This window comes from Trichogramma pretiosum, unplaced genomic scaffold, assembly GCF_000599845.2.
Source record: "Trichogramma pretiosum strain Unisexual culture from Peru unplaced genomic scaffold, Tpre_2.0 scaffold99, whole genome shotgun sequence".
In the NCBI taxonomy this organism is placed as follows: Eukaryota; Metazoa; Arthropoda; class Insecta; order Hymenoptera; family Trichogrammatidae; genus Trichogramma; species Trichogramma pretiosum.
The window spans coordinates 261473-278470 of NW_019640836.1; the positions used below are offsets into that span (position 1 = coordinate 261473).

Genomic DNA, 16998 nt, shown 5'->3' on the forward strand with positions numbered 1-16998 from the left:
GTAACTGTGCCAAAATGACACAATAAAAAAACGTTTGATTGGGGATATTGCTAAATGTAAAGAAAATCCTTCCGGTGCGCTACTTGCGCATTGCGATTTCGAATAAGCAGCTTATCGATATGAAAATGTTATGATTCTACGATAAGAAAATTTCATATATAAAAGAGTCTGGCTTTGGTAGCTTCGACGACAGCAGTAGAGCATCAGTACAGCTTGAAACTACATTAGAGAAATTTCTCTCAAGCAACACATACCCATAGACATAAAACATGGTCGCATTGAAATTGGCACTTTTGGTGTGCTTGATCGGCGCCGTAGCTGCTCAGCAGCAGCAGTGCAAGCGCGAGGATGGCGACACTCTTCTCGATACCATTCCTTTCTTGAACGTAAGTACACTGATAATCATTCATGCTTTTACTTACTTCCTGCTCATCTTCAATCCAAATATAATTGCAATGGACGATGAAAATGTTTAGATCATCGTTGCGGGACCGCCAAGATTGAACAAAAACTACCCTGGCTACAAGATCACTTGCGTCAAATGCCAATCGCTCCTCAACGGAGTCGGTGAGATCCTCGGCCTCAGTGTCCTCGACGGTGGCTTTGGGTGCAACTTTGTCCTTGCCCAGATCAACTTGACCAACTTGCTTGGATCCTGCAAGGTTTACGGTGTCAAGGGTCAAGCCAACGACTGCAACGACTCCAGAAGGCGAAAGTAGAGAGATTCATGTAGAGAAGACTGACTAATTTAGATTATCTTTTGTTCAATGTTTTATGAAAAATAAAAGAATAAATTTCTAATTACCGATAAAATAATAAGTTTTTAGTTATTACCTACCGATACCCTATCCATCTAAAATCTTTAAGATTTAAGAGATTCAATATTAATTCGATTTTAAGTGCAGAAGGAAATATTTTTGAAAATGACTTTGCTTCTGCAGCACAGTACTGAGGATCGGCAGCTCGACGCAATTCTCAAGCGACTTGCAGAATTTGGAAAAAGAACTCGAACCCATAATCCGAAAATTCAGCAGCTGCAACTTCAAGAAAGTGTCGTTCGACCGGTTCTTCCGGGACCTGGAATTCGATTGGTGTTACTTCAAATTGGTAAGTCAATGCGAGTTTATGGCACGATAGTCAAGACGTTATAGTTTCGGTTACCGTTTGCAGATCGACGATCTAAACGATCGCCGAGACGAGGACTCGGAGGGCAGGGACGACGACACGAGTGCCAGTATAATCGGTTCCGCGCCTGCCTCTAAGGACCAGCAGCAGCAGCAGCAGCAGCAGCAGCAGCAGCCGAGTGCGGCGTCCGATTGGCGCTGGTTGGTGGACAAAAAATCGGCCCTACCGCAGCGCAGCTACAGGCGCGAGATCTTCACCAGTGTATTCGTGCCGGCTCTCATGCTCCTGCTGCTCGTCGGATTTTTGAGCGCTGTTCTCTGTCTGCAACACGACGATTTGTGAGTATCATAATGCATTAATGCGCCTATGTGTTATAAGTATATAGTCACGAAACCGGTTATCGCGAGCGCAGCTCGAGGCTCGGCCACGGGGGCAACATCGTCTACATCGAGAGCTTCTGTATCTACATTAATACTGGCTCTTGACTTTGACTGTACATATGTGCGACTATATATAGACGAGAGTGAGCGAGAGTGCAAAAAGAAGCGCCAAAAGGCCAGTAGAGAATTACATTGGTCGCGATACGCGAGTGCATCACGGTGCGTTTCTATAAGTACGGTTATTCATAAAGGTATGTGGTCGATTCTCTATCGGAATCTAATAGCTCAAAAATTGTTTTCTGCTATCGTAAAAAACTTGTTGTTCATGATGCCATTCACTTGCCGAAATTTTATTATGATTTACAAAAACGTCCGTCATCCAAAATTTCCACATTTCATCGTTGTATCTAATAGTAAGTCTAGTAGTATGTCTAGTTTAGCTCAGAGCAACTTTAAACGTGAAAAAAAATACTACAAAAGAGTCTAAGCACTTTGAAAGCTGACTGCTAAAGAGAGTAACAATGAAAGTCTAATCAAGTCCGATCTGGACTTATTTCATCGCCAAAAAATGTACAGATTTGATAGGTCAATGCGTTCAAGAAATCTTGAACATTAATTTTTTTATAGTTTTTTTTAGTAGTATTGAACAGATCTAGGAAGGCGGGATGGAATGATAAAAGAGCGAAAAAAATTAAGGGACACTGCAAGATGCATAGAAAGCAGCGGCGTCACTTGACCGATGACGCGCGTCCTTTGTACCGATAACGCAGAACGACGTTGCAACTATAGAGACGCGACTGACTTATACGTAGATATGCGCGCCTCTGCCTCCGCTCGTATAGATGCATATGCGTGCATAATGCGCGGGCCCATCCGATCATCTTGCACGACTAGCTGCAAGACAATGTATGCAGATGCAGTGCTTGCGTTATATACAGACGAGAGTCGACGACGTATTGCGAGACTGCACCGCACTCGAGAGAATTACGCAAAGCTACAGTGACGCCGTCTCGAGCACACTGATGGACAGCCGCAAGACGACGCGTTTGCTATTTATATATATTTATGCTACCATACAGACGATCGCGTGCAATGGCCTCTCTCTCTACAGGCAGCAGCCGCGGCGCAATCCCACCGGTGTAGTCGTTCTTCTTTATAAAAATGCAATGCGAGCCACGCATCTCGAGCTATGAGTATCATTCGCTGCCAATCTCGCCCGTACATAGGTATACCGAGCACATCGTGTCTTATGATAGATTCGAGCTACATCCTACACTCCCGGAGAGCATAGGGCGTATAATTTGGGAGCATGGGCGAAACTTTACCGTCGGCGCAATATGCGCACGAGGAACGAAAACTTGCTGCCATATACCGCATACGATTGCCGGCTCGCGGTAGTCACCACGAAATAAAAATTACTAAAAGGTCAACGAACGCCTATATACGCTCGCTTTGACGCAGCCACTTTTCCCTCTTGGGAGTAGAGAAGGAAAATTGTATGTTAATAGACTTTTGCTCGATGCAGCAACTTCGGCATATGTACTTTGAAGCAATATGCCTCCGAGCGAAGTTGGCGAGAGCGCGAGTCAAAAAAAAAATTTACTCTTCCGAGAAAACTCGAGACTGATGCTCCCGTGGAGATACGAAAAATATCAAGTGCACAATTAACTTTTGCACTCAAATACTCCTTCAATAGCGGAATGAAATTTAAACAAGACTTTTACATAGAGATTGAAAGCAGCTTTAACTGCAGAAAAAATTAAATATAACTCTCTCTTGACGAACAAAGTCATAAAATGATACAAGTAGAGTTAAAAAATTATTATGAAAAATATAGTTTCAGTCAGAAATGTGTAGCAAATGAATGAATTGAATCAATCAATCAAACTGAATTTGTTACAAAATACTTTTTCCATCGAGTTATAAAGGATAATCTAAATTTGCATACATTAAAGAGCTAGAGAACTGGTAGTTTTGTTCATCGCATACAATTGGTGAGTCCGTATAAACGTAGACTTAATATCACAGGTCACACGCATCAAGTGATCCAGTTTCGCGTCCCAGCTGCCTGGAATAACGATGTCTTGTCTTTTTTGTTGTTTTGTGCGCGTCTATATAAAAACGAATAAAGCGCCGAGCCGAGCACGCATATATACACACGTAGAGACATGCTATTATAAGTGACGCATGTGGCGCGATATATATGACGTCGGATCGTTCGAAGCATGCAAAATTAAATTATCACGCGCGCGCGAACCTTTTTTGAATATTCAACTAGCTCTTGATCGACTATGGCAACATACGAAAATCGTTGGCGCATTCAACGAGAGAGAAAGAAAAAAATCAAACGATCGCATTCTTCGGGTGCTTCTTTTTGCTCCACATAGTTGCCTCTGCACATGGCCGCGACGTAGACACTTGGAGCTTTTTTCTCCCTTTTCGTTTTTGCTCGCTCATTGGCACAACAAAATACGTATAAAAAAAACAATCGATCGCGCACGCGATAGTTTCGTTACATCTACAACTATACGCGTATGCTCGATCGAATCACTATTATTGTGACGATCTCGTTGTTAGAAAAAAAGTCACTTTTTTATTTCGTTTCAATCGTTTATATCCACACTCATTGAGCGGCGGAGCTGTTAGACGATGCTTCGTCTTTTTTTACGCTACATCCTATATTTGTTCCATATATCTCGTGAAATCACTTTCACGTGCAAGTACGGCGTGTAATCAACAGAGATTGACTTTCCGTCTTCCTTCGCTACGAATTTTTCATTTCATCAAATTAGTCCTCTGAATTCAAATAAACTTTTTTCATTTATTCGTTCAGGATTGGCTTTGACGTAGTGACATTTACACAAATTTTTTGCCATTCGAAGCTACATCGCAATCAGTTGGCGGAGTTGTCCTACACCAAAATTCATACTGCAAGGCTGAATTCAATCATTGCATAAATATTATTGGAAGCCGTACATTGTTCGCTGCACGAGTTTTTTTCATTACGAGTTATATATTCATTCGACTTACGAAGTTTATAGCACTGCCACATCTGAACCCACGTAGCTTTCATGCACCATTTTTTTTTTTACTAAAACTCTATGAATGACGTCGTTATTTACAATATCAACGGTGCCCGTCTATTATGGTTGCTGCTGTTGTTATTCAAAATATTGCAGCGAGCATACTGCAGGTCCTTCTCATAATATAGATATTTATAATCTGTCTGTGTTTACGCAGCTGCACGCGCAGGGACGCGATAAGGTGAAATCAGGTGCTTCAAACATTTTTTTGTGAAATCATGCGGGAATCGGCATTCTCTCGAACTCGAGTTTATATTTGGCTGATATCATTCAGCTTATTGAGATTAGCATAGATAAACGAACGAGTCACACGTGGTGGGTCTAAATCCTGCGAGAGGTCTGCTATGGCGTGAAGAGCGAGATCACCTATTAACTAATCGCATAAGGCTGCAGAAGCTCTAAAAAAATGTTTACATCATTCGCAAACAGTTGAAAAAAGGTCGACAGAGTTTCATAAAATACTCAATAAGTAATTTATTTAAATTAATCGCGAACGTTCGTACAAGCTTTTGTATCTGTTTAATGGGCATTGGTATTACTGATTCAAGAGCAATTTTATTAAGGATCCAACATTTACGTTCGATGTCAGATTTTTCAAAATCATTATCAAGTTTTTCCATCACAAAAAAAAGTGAGTAAAAAAGTTGCACGAATTTATTTTCCTCAGAATCACATCGAACGGCAAGAGGGGCTCGCCATTGCTGTTAGACAACGGTAGCAGGGGCAACGGCGTACAAATGATTCAATACGCGACTATGGGCAGCAATCGGGCAGGCACACTGCGCTCGCTTCCCAATAATCAGGTTTCATGCAGTCCTACCACGAGCGATTCGCAGCTCATTAGTCGCAGCCCCAGGTGAGTCTCACGATTTATTTCAATCGCGCGTTGAGTTTGAGATTGGCGTTTTTTTTTTTGTTATTTTTGAAGGGACCACAGCAACAACTACGTTCGACCGAAGCCACCGCCTTACATCAGCTCCAATAGCTTGTGAGATATTTATATTCTTTATACTTTTACTAGTTAAACATCGATTAACCTTTGAAAAAATGTATTACAGTGGAATGTCTCCTCGAGCGGACATATGACTAGCGGAAGAACCAGCACAGACATGGTTTTGTTAAACGCTGATAAGTGTCTATTGCTTGCGAATCGAATTTTGAAAGGACGTCAAAGACAACTATTGGCCATTATAAACTTATTGGGTAATAAAATTACCCATTTTTTTATGTTAAAATCGGTATCGATTGCGCACAAACTGAAAGGGAACATGTAACGAAAGCTAAATAGGCCTAATCTGTTAAGACGATTGAATATTTCATGTGCATTTTACAATAACGCTATTTGCGACTGCCACATCTATTGAATATTTTGTTCTAAACCAAAAAATCACATGTTATTTGACTGGTTTATTAAACATATATTATAATACCTTAAATGTGAAAACTTATACTATTAATCAAGATTGAATTGTATTATGTATATGATGCACAAATTGAACTCGGCAGCTTATAGATATTCATAGATGCATCAATTTATTTAACTACTTTTTATAAATGAATTTCTATTATTATGCTCAAATGTTATTATTGTCGTGTTCCAATTTTGTGAGTAAGTAGAAATGTGTAGGAATTTTTTACATATTGTACATAATATCGACGCCTCTTACGAAAAGTAGGAAGTTTACATTTAACTTAACACGTAAACTACCTACTTTTCGTAAGAGGCGTCGATATGCACAACGAAAAATATCAATGCACTTAGTTTTAGAGATGACAGCGTTGTAAACTCATTTCAAATGTAATGCTTATACAGCTGCTTTTTCTTATACAGGAATTAATTTAAAGAGGGCAATGCTATATTAAACGAAATATTTAAAGCACAATATAGTAAACAATCTATTTAAATCAATAAGACAAATAAAAATTTGACTATGCTTTTTTTCATGACCCAAACGTGTAAACAAACATGTCTTATCATCTTCGAATTTTCGTTTTCATTCTGTGAAAAGATTACGCCGAGATTGAGACAAGACTTTGAGAAGCGGAGGCAATTTTTGAGAAATAAATGTGCGTCACCAGTCTCGAGTGTTGCCTCACTCGAAATTTGCCGATCCGTTAAAAAAAGGCATTATTTTGAGAGCAGCATGTATATAATGCAACCGTCATGTGATACGGAGATTAGATTACGGCAATAAGTGCACGAAAAATAATGAGTGTTTATTATGATTCATTAACACTTGTATCGCGCGCGAGTAAGATGAATTTGCGCACTGCGCGACAAAATTACCGGGGAAAATGCCCATTACATTCAGTAATCGGTGTGCTTTTCACAAATTCGTTTGTCATTCAACTGTATAATGTTTTGAGGGGAATTACAAAAGATACTCGAATAAGTGCCGAGTGCATATAATACGCATCGATTAAAAAAGGAAAAAATGCAGCTTCTGGCATCATTAAAAGGTAAATTAACAAAAAGTAGATGAACGGGTGAAATACATGGGAAAAATTCCAAAATAATATGTATTTCTTCTAATAGCCTTTGGGCACAAGTAAAACAAACAAACGTGTTTCGTGTACGAGATGTAAAATAATTGTCGCTTTAAACTTACAAGTCTGATCTTTTAGCCTCAATTATATCATTAATGTTGTATGAATTAGTCGTAAGTAGATCGAACGTATAAAAAAAGCATCGATCACTTATCCTGACTCCAGATCGTAAGTTATGAAATTAAGAATCGAGTAGAACATTAAGTTGCTTGCTCAAACTCGGATAAACTCACGGGGTTCGATCGTAAATTAAATTTTGTGCACGTTCAATACAAAAAATATGAATAAATGTGGAGCTGCAAGAAGGTGTGTCGGGCTATTGACGATTCTCGGTTTGTTTTTCTTCATCTCTGACCTCTCTGTTGACCAGCATTCAGCAACTTACATGAAAGAGAACGCTGAGCGGATATACGAAGTCAGCTAATGATAGGTCTGCGAAGCGAAACATCAGTTAGGCGGCCGGAACGTGTTGCAACGATGCGATGACGATACCGTGTTGCTCGATGCGCCGTATAATGTACGTTTGGAAACAATTCGGCGGCTCGAGTGGCACTTGCGAGCTCTGCTTTTTACGCCGGGCCAACGGTCAACGGCCAACGGCATGAGCGCGCGATTATGCGAGTAATAACTCGGCAGATTAGAAAGAGAGAGAGAGATTCGACTCTCGAGCAAAGGGAAAAACGAAGGAGAAGAAGATATAATAAGTACGAGTGAGAAAGTAAAAAGAATTTGGACTGGGGGGAAGGAAGGCGATTCAAAAGATGAGCGAGATCACGACTTGCGTGCTTTCACACGCTGGAGAGGTTTTTGCTTGCACTGCGGCTAAAATTGCCCTACGCCGGCGCATGCGCCTGGCCGTGCGAACCCACGCTTGGCGCGCGCGAATTACATATACGCGCATAGAGAGGACTGCGTTGCACTCCGATGTATAGTAGCCTCGCCGAGCCGAGTGCCAACTGCCAAGCGTTAACCTAGTGCCGCGGACAACTTGACTGTGTAATTCCGACACAGCTCAGTAGAATCGCGCGAGAAAGCGAAAGTTTTTACGTGCTACAGTTGCAGTTTTAACTACATTTGGTTCGGTTCGCCAAACTCAGGCTCTTTTCGTTCAATCTCTCGAGTGCGAGTCGACTATTGCAGTGAACAGAATGCGGACCATTGGCAGCAGCAGTAGCGCAGCGCAGCTAGTCTTTTAACGCGCGCACACCTGAGACGCGCCGCCGCCGTTTATATGTTTCGTGTGTCCGACAACCGCGACGACTGTGTAATGTGTTGTCTGTTGTGAGTCGATCGTTATATGGCCAGTGTTGATTCGGACGCGATATATTAAGAAAGAGACGAGCTGCTTTGCACGTCTGCTCGGACCAGAATCGCTCCTTCATTCAAGTGAGTTTGTTGACGTCTTAGAGGATGGCCGGCGTAGTGCCGCACTCCGGGAAATCCGGCAGAAAACAATGGACATTGCATGGTGAGTTGCACTTATCTCTTCTTCTGTCTCTGCTTATTCTGCACATTTCGCATTGATGCGCGCGTAGGTGGATACCAACTCTCTTCATTCTTGTCTTATATACATGCTACTCATGCTATGCTCATAAAAACTCTCGTTTACTTTCTACTTCACTTGTATCCATTTACTTTAGGAGAAATCATATGTACGAAAGCAAAATGTATCGCTTTGAACATTTTAATGCAACCTTTCTTTCCGTTTTTATTATTACTTCATATCGTTATAATGCACTTAAAATTAAAAAATTTATATTAACGACACTTATAAATGTTGATTCACTAAAATCAGTGAATAATTTACGAGGATTTTTCGCGCAATTGACTGGCATTATTCCTTGCCCACTGCTTTTTATGTAATGATCAACTAGTATTACGCCAATACATACATTGACATGTATTATATGCAAATTGACTCAGAAACTCGCATCTTCATGTAAAGCTGTATGCAAATTTTTTCTCGACTTCTCTCTTTTTTTAAAAACATTTTCCGGAGATTCATTACATGCTTTTGAAAGGATATCTCCCGGAAATCCTTCTTATAAAGCGTCAATGTCGTGAATTCTTCGTTACTTCTTATAATTTCAATAAAATAAAAATAAAAGTACTTAAAATAAATTTAGATGCAAGAGAGTAATGCAACATGAAGCTGCCAACTATTTAAATAGCATTTTTACCATTTAGAAGTTTCAATTTATTTTTTCATCTTTCAATAGATAAAATCTATTTAGGTCCAATACAAAATTAGCTTGATGTAATAGTTTGGTCAGTTTTTAAATCTTGTAGTATAAAAACACAAGTTACATTGAAAGTTGTTGTTTTTTTTTCAAATAACACATAAGAAATTTTACAAGGTTCTAAATTAAATTATTTCAAAATTTTTTATCAATATTATTTAAGATTTATAATATATAATAAAGCAATTGATACATTTATACAGATGGACCTAGAGGTTCTTTAAGAAGACTAAGATCTCAACTTGCAGAAGATGGTTGTCCTGAATCCCAGGTTGTTCTTGCCAAACAGTTACTTGAAGAATCTTGCGGTAAGTTATAATTCTGATTTGTATCAAAATTAGTTTTAATGAAAATTTTATTAAACTTTATCAAAATTATAAAAGTATAAAGTAAATTCAAAATAAATTTATTGAAATGATTAAAATTTAATTTTTAAACTCCAATTATTGGTTTTAGAACTGGAAATTGATAAAGAGGAAAATGCAAAGCTGGGCGTTTATTGGTTAACAAAAGCATCAGAACAGGGTAATTTAGAGGCCACTGAAATGCTTCGCAACTGCTTAGCTACCAGACGAGGTATTACCGAACATAACTATTTTGATGTAAAAAGCTGTCTAGACATGTCTCAAGATGAAAAGCTTGCTAGAAGAGCAGCTAGAGAGATGTTCACAAGGTTATTATTGTTTATAAAAATCTCCTTTTTTCTTTTGTTCTTGATTTGATGTTTATGCTAAATTATTTGAATAAATAACAGTTTATCAAATGGCGAAGAATTCATTACAACTGAACAATTACAAAGGTGTATAAGAAAAATTGTTTTTCCAACCAATGATGATAACTCTCAAAAGTCTAGATATATTAATGGTAAAAGTCATCTTCAGCATTCTTTAACTGAAGATAGCAGTTGTGAACAAGATACGCCGTCAGATGAAGATTCCAGTCCTATTGTACCTCATGAAAATAAAGATAAGATTGAAGAAATTGCTCCAGGTACAATTGTTGATCATAAAAAAGAAATCAATTTTTATTTTTAAACTAATTATTAATTTAATTTATAGATTGGTCAGTGAATCAAGGGGAAAAAATAAGTGAAAATGTACTAGTTTCAGCCGCTGCATCCTATGCACGTGGTGATCTTCCAATAGTTTCAAGGGCTCTGTGTTTAACTGAGCCAAGCCAAATCCAACTTGATACAGTGCCATTATTACAACGACCTTTTGTTCATCCCTTAGCTTCACTGAGACGATTATATGTTTGGCTTTTAGAGAGTCTTGGTAGAAAAACTTTACCACTTCGAAAGTTTTTTTTCACAACTCATGTGCATGTTTTGTTACTAATCCTATTTCATGCTATTCTTGGCACTGAAAGTCTTGTGCTTTTTATTCCTTTGGCACTTTACTATTTATCTTTTATCGTTATGGTTCTAGCTACGTTCCAGGTGCTACAAACTAAACGAGAACTTAGTGAGCTTAGAGTTTGGTCCCGTTTGTTCCTCAGCTATTCAGGAGGGAGTTTGAATCCCCAAGAAGCAGAATATCAATTTTGTAAAAATAATCTCAAACCTTATGCTCATTTCTTTTTTGCGTTATTACTCAATCTCATGTTGTATCCAGTCATAGCAACTCAATGGACACCTCAATCAGAGTTTTGTGTCATTTCATCTTGTTTGACGCTCATTACTCTTATCAATTTTGCTTGGAGAGACAACAATTCGCGGTATCTCGATTTTCTAGCTCTCTTCAGTTTTTGCATAAATGTTTTGGCCAAGTATCCTTACGAAATGGACTTGGTAGTAGCGCAAACCTGGAGATTCCTTGATATCAAGGTACCAACATTTGCCTCATATGTAGTTGGCAATGGAATCGAGTTTTGTTTAAATTTTCGAGTAGTATTTTATCTCATCATACCAGCAATTTTTCTAAAGATGGCAACCAGAGAAAAGGGTCGAGGTATCTATAAAAGCTTGATACCTCATTGTGTGACCTTAAGTTGGTGGCAAATGGCAGTACTTAGTTCACACAGTGCTACCTGGTATGGACTCATCAGAGGTGCCCTAGCACTAGTGGGCATGGTATTGTTTTTACCAATTGTTGGGGTAGCTTCGATCATACTTCCAATTGCAGCCACAGCTAAATACATGTCAGAAAGCGACTTAATTATGAGAATAGGCACCACAGCCATCCTTGGTGGTTTTCCGTTTTTAACTTCTTGGTATCTAAGAAAAACCCGAGCTCCTAGAAGATTCAACTGGGTCATTTCATTTGTCCAGGTTTGTACATGTACTTGATCTAATCCCAAAGACTTTTACTTTTAAATTAAATATAAATACATTGATTCAAAGTTCTTGCTTGCTTTTGTTTAAAAAAAATACTTATATTTAAAAAATGTTCTACAAATAATAAAAAATCTCTTGCAGTTGTTACTTGGTGCATTAGCTGGAACATTTTTAACATGGCCTGTATTATCAGGCTATCGAGATTCATCAGGTTTGGAAGCTGGTCCGTTTGAACTACCATCCGAACTAACTTGGGAACAATATCAGAACTATTGTCATCAACCAGCATGGGAAGAAACTTCATCGAAAGCTCAAGTTCAAGTTCAGTGCGCTAGACTAGAGGGTGTACCCGTTGCTTGGGAAGGATACGTTGTAAATACACGAGTCAAGTCGGTCCAAAATAATCTCGTTACCGTGTTAGACTATTTTCCCGATATCATTGCTAATCCGTTAAGATGTGCTTTTGGCGAACCGCATAAAGATGATTGCGAAAAGTAAGTCGCAATATTTTTCAATTTTTGCGAAGTTGAAATATTTAACAACTAATATTTGAAATCTTTTTATTATGATTTACTTTGTACTAAATATTTTTTCAAATCTCATTACAGACACAAGAATGAAATACGAAAAATGAACTGTAAAGCGTATCTTAATGTACGACGTAAACGAGCTCGTTGTCACTTGTCCGCTTGGGATTGGTATGAGTTTGAGATTGCAGTTAAAATGAAAAACGGTATGTGGGGAAGTCCAGCCCAAGTCATTCTTCTTGGTGATCGCTCATTTGCCAACTTCAGTCTCAATATTTATCCGGGTGATAAGATATGGTTCGCCGGCCAGCTAACTAATGCTGGCTTAGAAGGTGAATCTCTACTCGGAGGTGCTAGTCCCCATGTTTTTCTTGAAGAAGTTGGTTGTCATGTTTGTCATGCGATTGATCTCAAGACTCAAAAAAGACATAGACATAAAATTAAATTAAATGAAGTTGCGCGAGGTATTTATTTAGGTTTAAAAACTGTATTAAATTTTCTATTCAATCCTATTGTTATATTTAAATAGTTAGATTCTTAAATATCATTACGTTTAATTGTTTTTAGCTCTTTAGAGTTGGCAAATTTTTATTGACGAGGAATAAAATTACTCAAACGAATAAATTTTTATTAAAAAAATAATAATAATAATAAAAATGAAAAACAAAATTTTTTCGAAGAAGTATAGACAGATCGAATCGTAATTATTAAATTTTCAACGATTTCTACATTATTCTTATAAGTATAAAATGAATCTCAGATCAAAATTTTAGTGTTTAAAATAAAATTTCTTCACCTGTTGAAATAATAGCAAATATACCTGTTTATGAAAAGAGCAATCTTTGAATGAAAAAAATTTACAGTAGCGTTGTCAAGTGTTCATATCTTTGTTACCTATTATTCATATTTTATAGTTAGTAAGTTCATGACGTCTGAATGTACAGCTTTAAAGTTTTATGTCTAAGACAAAATTATGTAAAATATAACTCAAAAAAGTAGAATACTCATTTTATTTCGATTTAGGTTCAATGGTGAAATTTCCCATTGAGTCCTTGTTTAACAGCGTGAGCTTGAATCTATGATTTAGTTTCTTAGAAACAAAGTAACTGTTAGTATAAACAGGCATTCTAAAGTATAAGTTAGATTTAAATATTTGTTCATATTTATTATGCTAGTTTTTTTGTAATGACTGCTGTGTAAGTCAAATTTTATTCTTTTATGTATTCATAGAATTACTTTTACGGAATTTTCAAATTTAAATCTTAAGTATACGTAATAGAATGTATATGTCCTTGATTTTTACAACTTTATAAATGGCTCAGATTTTAGAATGTTGATTTTAACTACTATATATGATAATTATGCAATGAAAGATTTCAATACTTGCAATTTTTCTAGATATATTGGAAGTACAATGCAGTTCAATAACGTCAAAATAAATGAATTAAATTATAAAAGAAAATTCATTACTATCTTTGATTGAATGTATTCCTGCAATTTTATTAAAAAAAAAAAATTTAAAACGAGCTTTGTAACAAAATAATTAAAATACTATAGTCCATTCTTTTCAGAAAACTCTCCGGTTAAGTGTTTGCAATAAAGTTCTTGTCAATAACATGAAAATTTTATCTCAAGTTTAATTAATTTATCAGTAATAAATTATGACAATGATTTCAAAACATATTCTTTTATTACATGTTATCTCATTGATGTTTCGGGTGTCTTATGACTGCAATTGCACAGCTAGCAGTTTTTGCACATTCAGATTTAATGCAGTTTACAAATATTGTACATTTCAATGTTCATTTATATACAAATATATAATCTAGTTAGTCTTTCAATTACCTTATAATTTATACTATGAAGCAACCCAAAGTAAAAAAAAAATAGTTTTCATTAATAATTATAATGTGATAGGTATTAAAAAAAATCTTTGTTCAAAAATAAAAAAAAGATTGAATGAACAATCCTGATAATTGTTCTGAGTATACATTTTTCCACGTATTATTTGAAAAATATCTTCGTAAAGTTAATAAAAAGATATGACTGAAAAATTTACATTGATTTACTTATTTCTATACCTTATGTACTATAACCACAGGTCTTCACAAACACTCACACAGATTGAATTAATTTAATTGATGAAATTATCGTTCTCAATTGTTGACACATACGATCTTAAATTTGAACTATAATTCACCATTCAATTAATTGGCTTTTTAGAAAATGTTCATAAGTTTGTAAAAGAGAACACACTGGTAGTACACAAAATTAATAAAATCGTTTTCGATTGTTTTCCTGGTGCTTTTGATAGAACATAATTCCAATCACAACACAAGCAATTAATGCAACAGAGCCAAGGAGCATTAGTAAAAATATTTTAACGCCGCTAAGTGTAGATGGTTTAGGATCTTCAACATGGTCTGAAACAAAGTAAAAATGATTTAAAATAAATAATCCATTATATATGATAAATGAGTATAAGTCAATTATAAACATGATATAAAAATCGTACCTCTAGGAGATTCAAAAAATGTTGCTGAAGGAATAATATTGGCTCTATCTTCTTCATCCTTAGGCTTTGTCAAAAATAAAAAAATCATTGTTTATTTATTTGCTATTTATAGTGGTTTGATGTGAAAAAAATACTTACATCATTAGGCAGATCTAATTCAAATAATCTCACAGATAAAATTTCATGATTATCTGAAAGATCACCTGTTGTGGCAGTTATTCCAAAATAATATCCAGTTGGTAATCTAATCTCTTTAACAGAGAAACATTCTTGCCAAGCACCTTTATTTGATATATCAGTGGAAACTACATGCAATGAATAATTTTGAAAAAAAATTAGTAAAAATAAAACATATCATCCTTAATTCTTAATTAAAAAACAATCTTCACAAAGCATACCTGTCAATGTATCTTTTTCATATCTAATTGCAACATGAGTGTCATGATTTAAATTTCTAAACTTTGCTTCACAACCAGCAAGTTGTGTGTGAGTACCATCTCTATCATGATCATAATGGAGACTTCCATTGTTAACCATAGCAGAAATATATGGATGTTGATGCTGTAATAAATAAATATTCATTTTTACTCTATATTTACAAAAATTTATAAAGATTTTATATTATGTAATAATATTTATATTGTATAACAACTAGCAATCAAGGAAAATCTAATGTAGTTATTTCATCAAATACATTAAGTACATTTTAAAAACAACTACTAATAGATATGAAAGTTATCAGTCAAGAATCTGACCTCATCAGGAAGTCTATCCCAAAGTCTCCCTATTCTAGCAAGAGGAGAAGAAAATCCTATTTTTGTTGATTCTACTCTGTATCATCTCTACTTCATATAAATCGTTATAAAAAATCTCTTTTTAAATAACCAATTTTAAGATATCTTCATGTAAAATCACTTACATTGTGGGGTCCATTGTGATTACTGTAAGTATCAAGAATGACTGCTAACCCATGGAAATAATCTTTACTACCAAAAACAGGTCCTGGTTGCATTCTATCTTTGGTATACCAAATGGCAATTCCATCACCAAATAAGTCTCTTCCTTTACCAGATACTTTGAAGTGGACTTGCATTTCCCAGTTTCTGGCATTGCATGGCTAAAAACATTATTTAATATATAAATTAAATTTTATCAATATGAACTACTGAAGTAAAATACAGATAATAAGCAAAGTTTTGTGTTGCAGATACAATTAAGTTGATTGTTGCTATCATTCGGAAATTTTACAAAAAGATAAATACACTTACCACTGTATTCCATAGTGCACCCTGCTGACTTTGAATATCAGGTGTTAATCTTATATAACTATTTGTCACTAATGTACTGCCCATAAAATCCCAGTACGGTATTGTCATTCCAGATCCTGAAAAAAAGACAATTTATAATTTAATGTAAGTGATAGTTCGTGCTAGTTTAGTAGTTCGTGAGCCGGCGACAGTCACGTCCGCGAATCGTGGTTGGAAGTTATTACATGCTCAAAAACCATCAAGGTAACTAAATTGCAAATTTTCTCCCTATGATTATTCAAAAATGATGACGCATCAATTGTCAATAATTTGCATTTCCATTTTTAATGAATACTTGTTTAGCATCTGCGAATCAATCTATGTCTTCCATAGCACCCCGTATGGACAGTTTTAATTAATAACGGAATGATTAGAATTCAAAGAACACCGTTGAAAAATTGTTACAATGTATGAGCAGAATGAGTCCGGCATATTTTTATCAAATTTGGAAACATCTTCAATTCAGCAATTACCTTGATAAGGCCTGATGAGCGAATGTTCTCGTTTCATGTAGTCGTTACTGTTCCATTCTGCGGTGACGGCGACGACGAAAAAGACGCCAATTAACAGCAGACCCAGGGCCCAGTTACTTTTCTTTACCCTCTGCATCATTTGAAGAATATACGTCGCCGACCTCACAAAATTGTATCACTATATTGATAACGACTGGGCTACACTCGAGTCCCAGATTCTGTACTATGGATTTTAACAATGCCGCAAGCAGCCGTCGACGGCGACGATCGCACACTCACTGCGAACTTTTCGCCAGACGTGGCCATAATATTCAAATAAGGTATATTACGAATCATGACAACATTACGGTGTACGAAACTGTTTCTTGACCATCAACTCGTGACGGTTATTCACTTGCTAGCTTGGGATTGGTCGGCGATTGTTTGTATTTTTTGCGAATTGACAGATGAATGAAAAATTTTTTTTGAGTGGAGCTCGAGTTTATCGCATTTTTTATCGATTATCAATGTATGATTGAAATCTATT

At 36.3% G+C, this 16998-nt stretch overlaps 4 protein-coding genes across 8 annotated transcripts in view; 3 read left to right on the forward strand and 1 right to left on the reverse strand.

Annotated features, from left to right (window-relative positions):
• The window catches only part of LOC106655213 (alpha-sarcoglycan), a 16186-nt gene extending 9950 nt beyond the window's left edge, over positions 1–6236 (forward strand). For all 4 annotated transcript variants that reach the window (XM_023463530.1, XM_014375486.2, XM_023463529.1 and 1 more), the window contains exons 6-10: positions 942–1107; positions 1171–1463; positions 5256–5444; positions 5517–5576; positions 5647–6236. In XM_023463530.1, the coding sequence (XP_023319298.1) occupies positions 942–1107; positions 1171–1463; positions 5256–5444; positions 5517–5576; positions 5647–5674 (736 nt within the window). In that variant the 3' untranslated portion in view covers positions 5675–6236. The remainder of the gene's footprint in view (positions 1–941; positions 1108–1170; positions 1464–5255; positions 5445–5516; positions 5577–5646) is intronic.
• LOC111694632 lies at positions 258–813 on the forward strand. The gene is made up of 2 exons (XM_023463531.1): positions 258–386; positions 477–813. Exons 1-2 carry the CDS (start codon positions 270–272, stop codon positions 717–719), a joined length of 360 nt encoding a protein of 119 aa, XP_023319299.1. The 5' UTR covers positions 258–269; the 3' UTR covers positions 720–813.
• A 1041-nt stretch (positions 6237–7277) lies between the features above and the next one.
• LOC106655184 (wolframin) lies at positions 7278–13692 on the forward strand. 2 transcript variants are annotated; one of them, XM_014375431.2, is made up of 7 exons: positions 7278–8603; positions 9579–9683; positions 9832–10048; positions 10130–10365; positions 10434–11644; positions 11792–12144; positions 12259–13692. In XM_014375431.2, exons 1-7 carry the CDS (start codon positions 8546–8548, stop codon positions 12704–12706), a joined length of 2628 nt encoding a protein of 875 aa, XP_014230917.1. In that variant the 5' UTR covers positions 7278–8545; the 3' UTR covers positions 12707–13692. The 2 variants fall into 2 exon arrangements, with proteins under 2 accessions (XP_014230917.1, XP_023319294.1); XM_023463526.1 differs by having other exon boundaries at positions 7279–8603; positions 9850–10048.
• A 155-nt stretch (positions 13693–13847) lies between these two features.
• Positions 13848–16772, reverse strand: LOC106655187 (vesicular integral-membrane protein VIP36). The gene is made up of 7 exons (XM_014375433.2): positions 16473–16772; positions 15961–16076; positions 15612–15809; positions 15091–15253; positions 14831–14997; positions 14693–14756; positions 13848–14600 (listed from the first exon to the last, which is right to left on the reverse strand). The coding sequence occupies exons 1-7, from the start codon at positions 16609–16611 to the stop codon at positions 14449–14451; spliced, it is 999 nt and encodes a 332-aa protein (XP_014230919.1). The 5' UTR covers positions 16612–16772; the 3' UTR covers positions 13848–14448.
• Between the last annotated feature and the right edge of the window lie 226 nt (positions 16773–16998).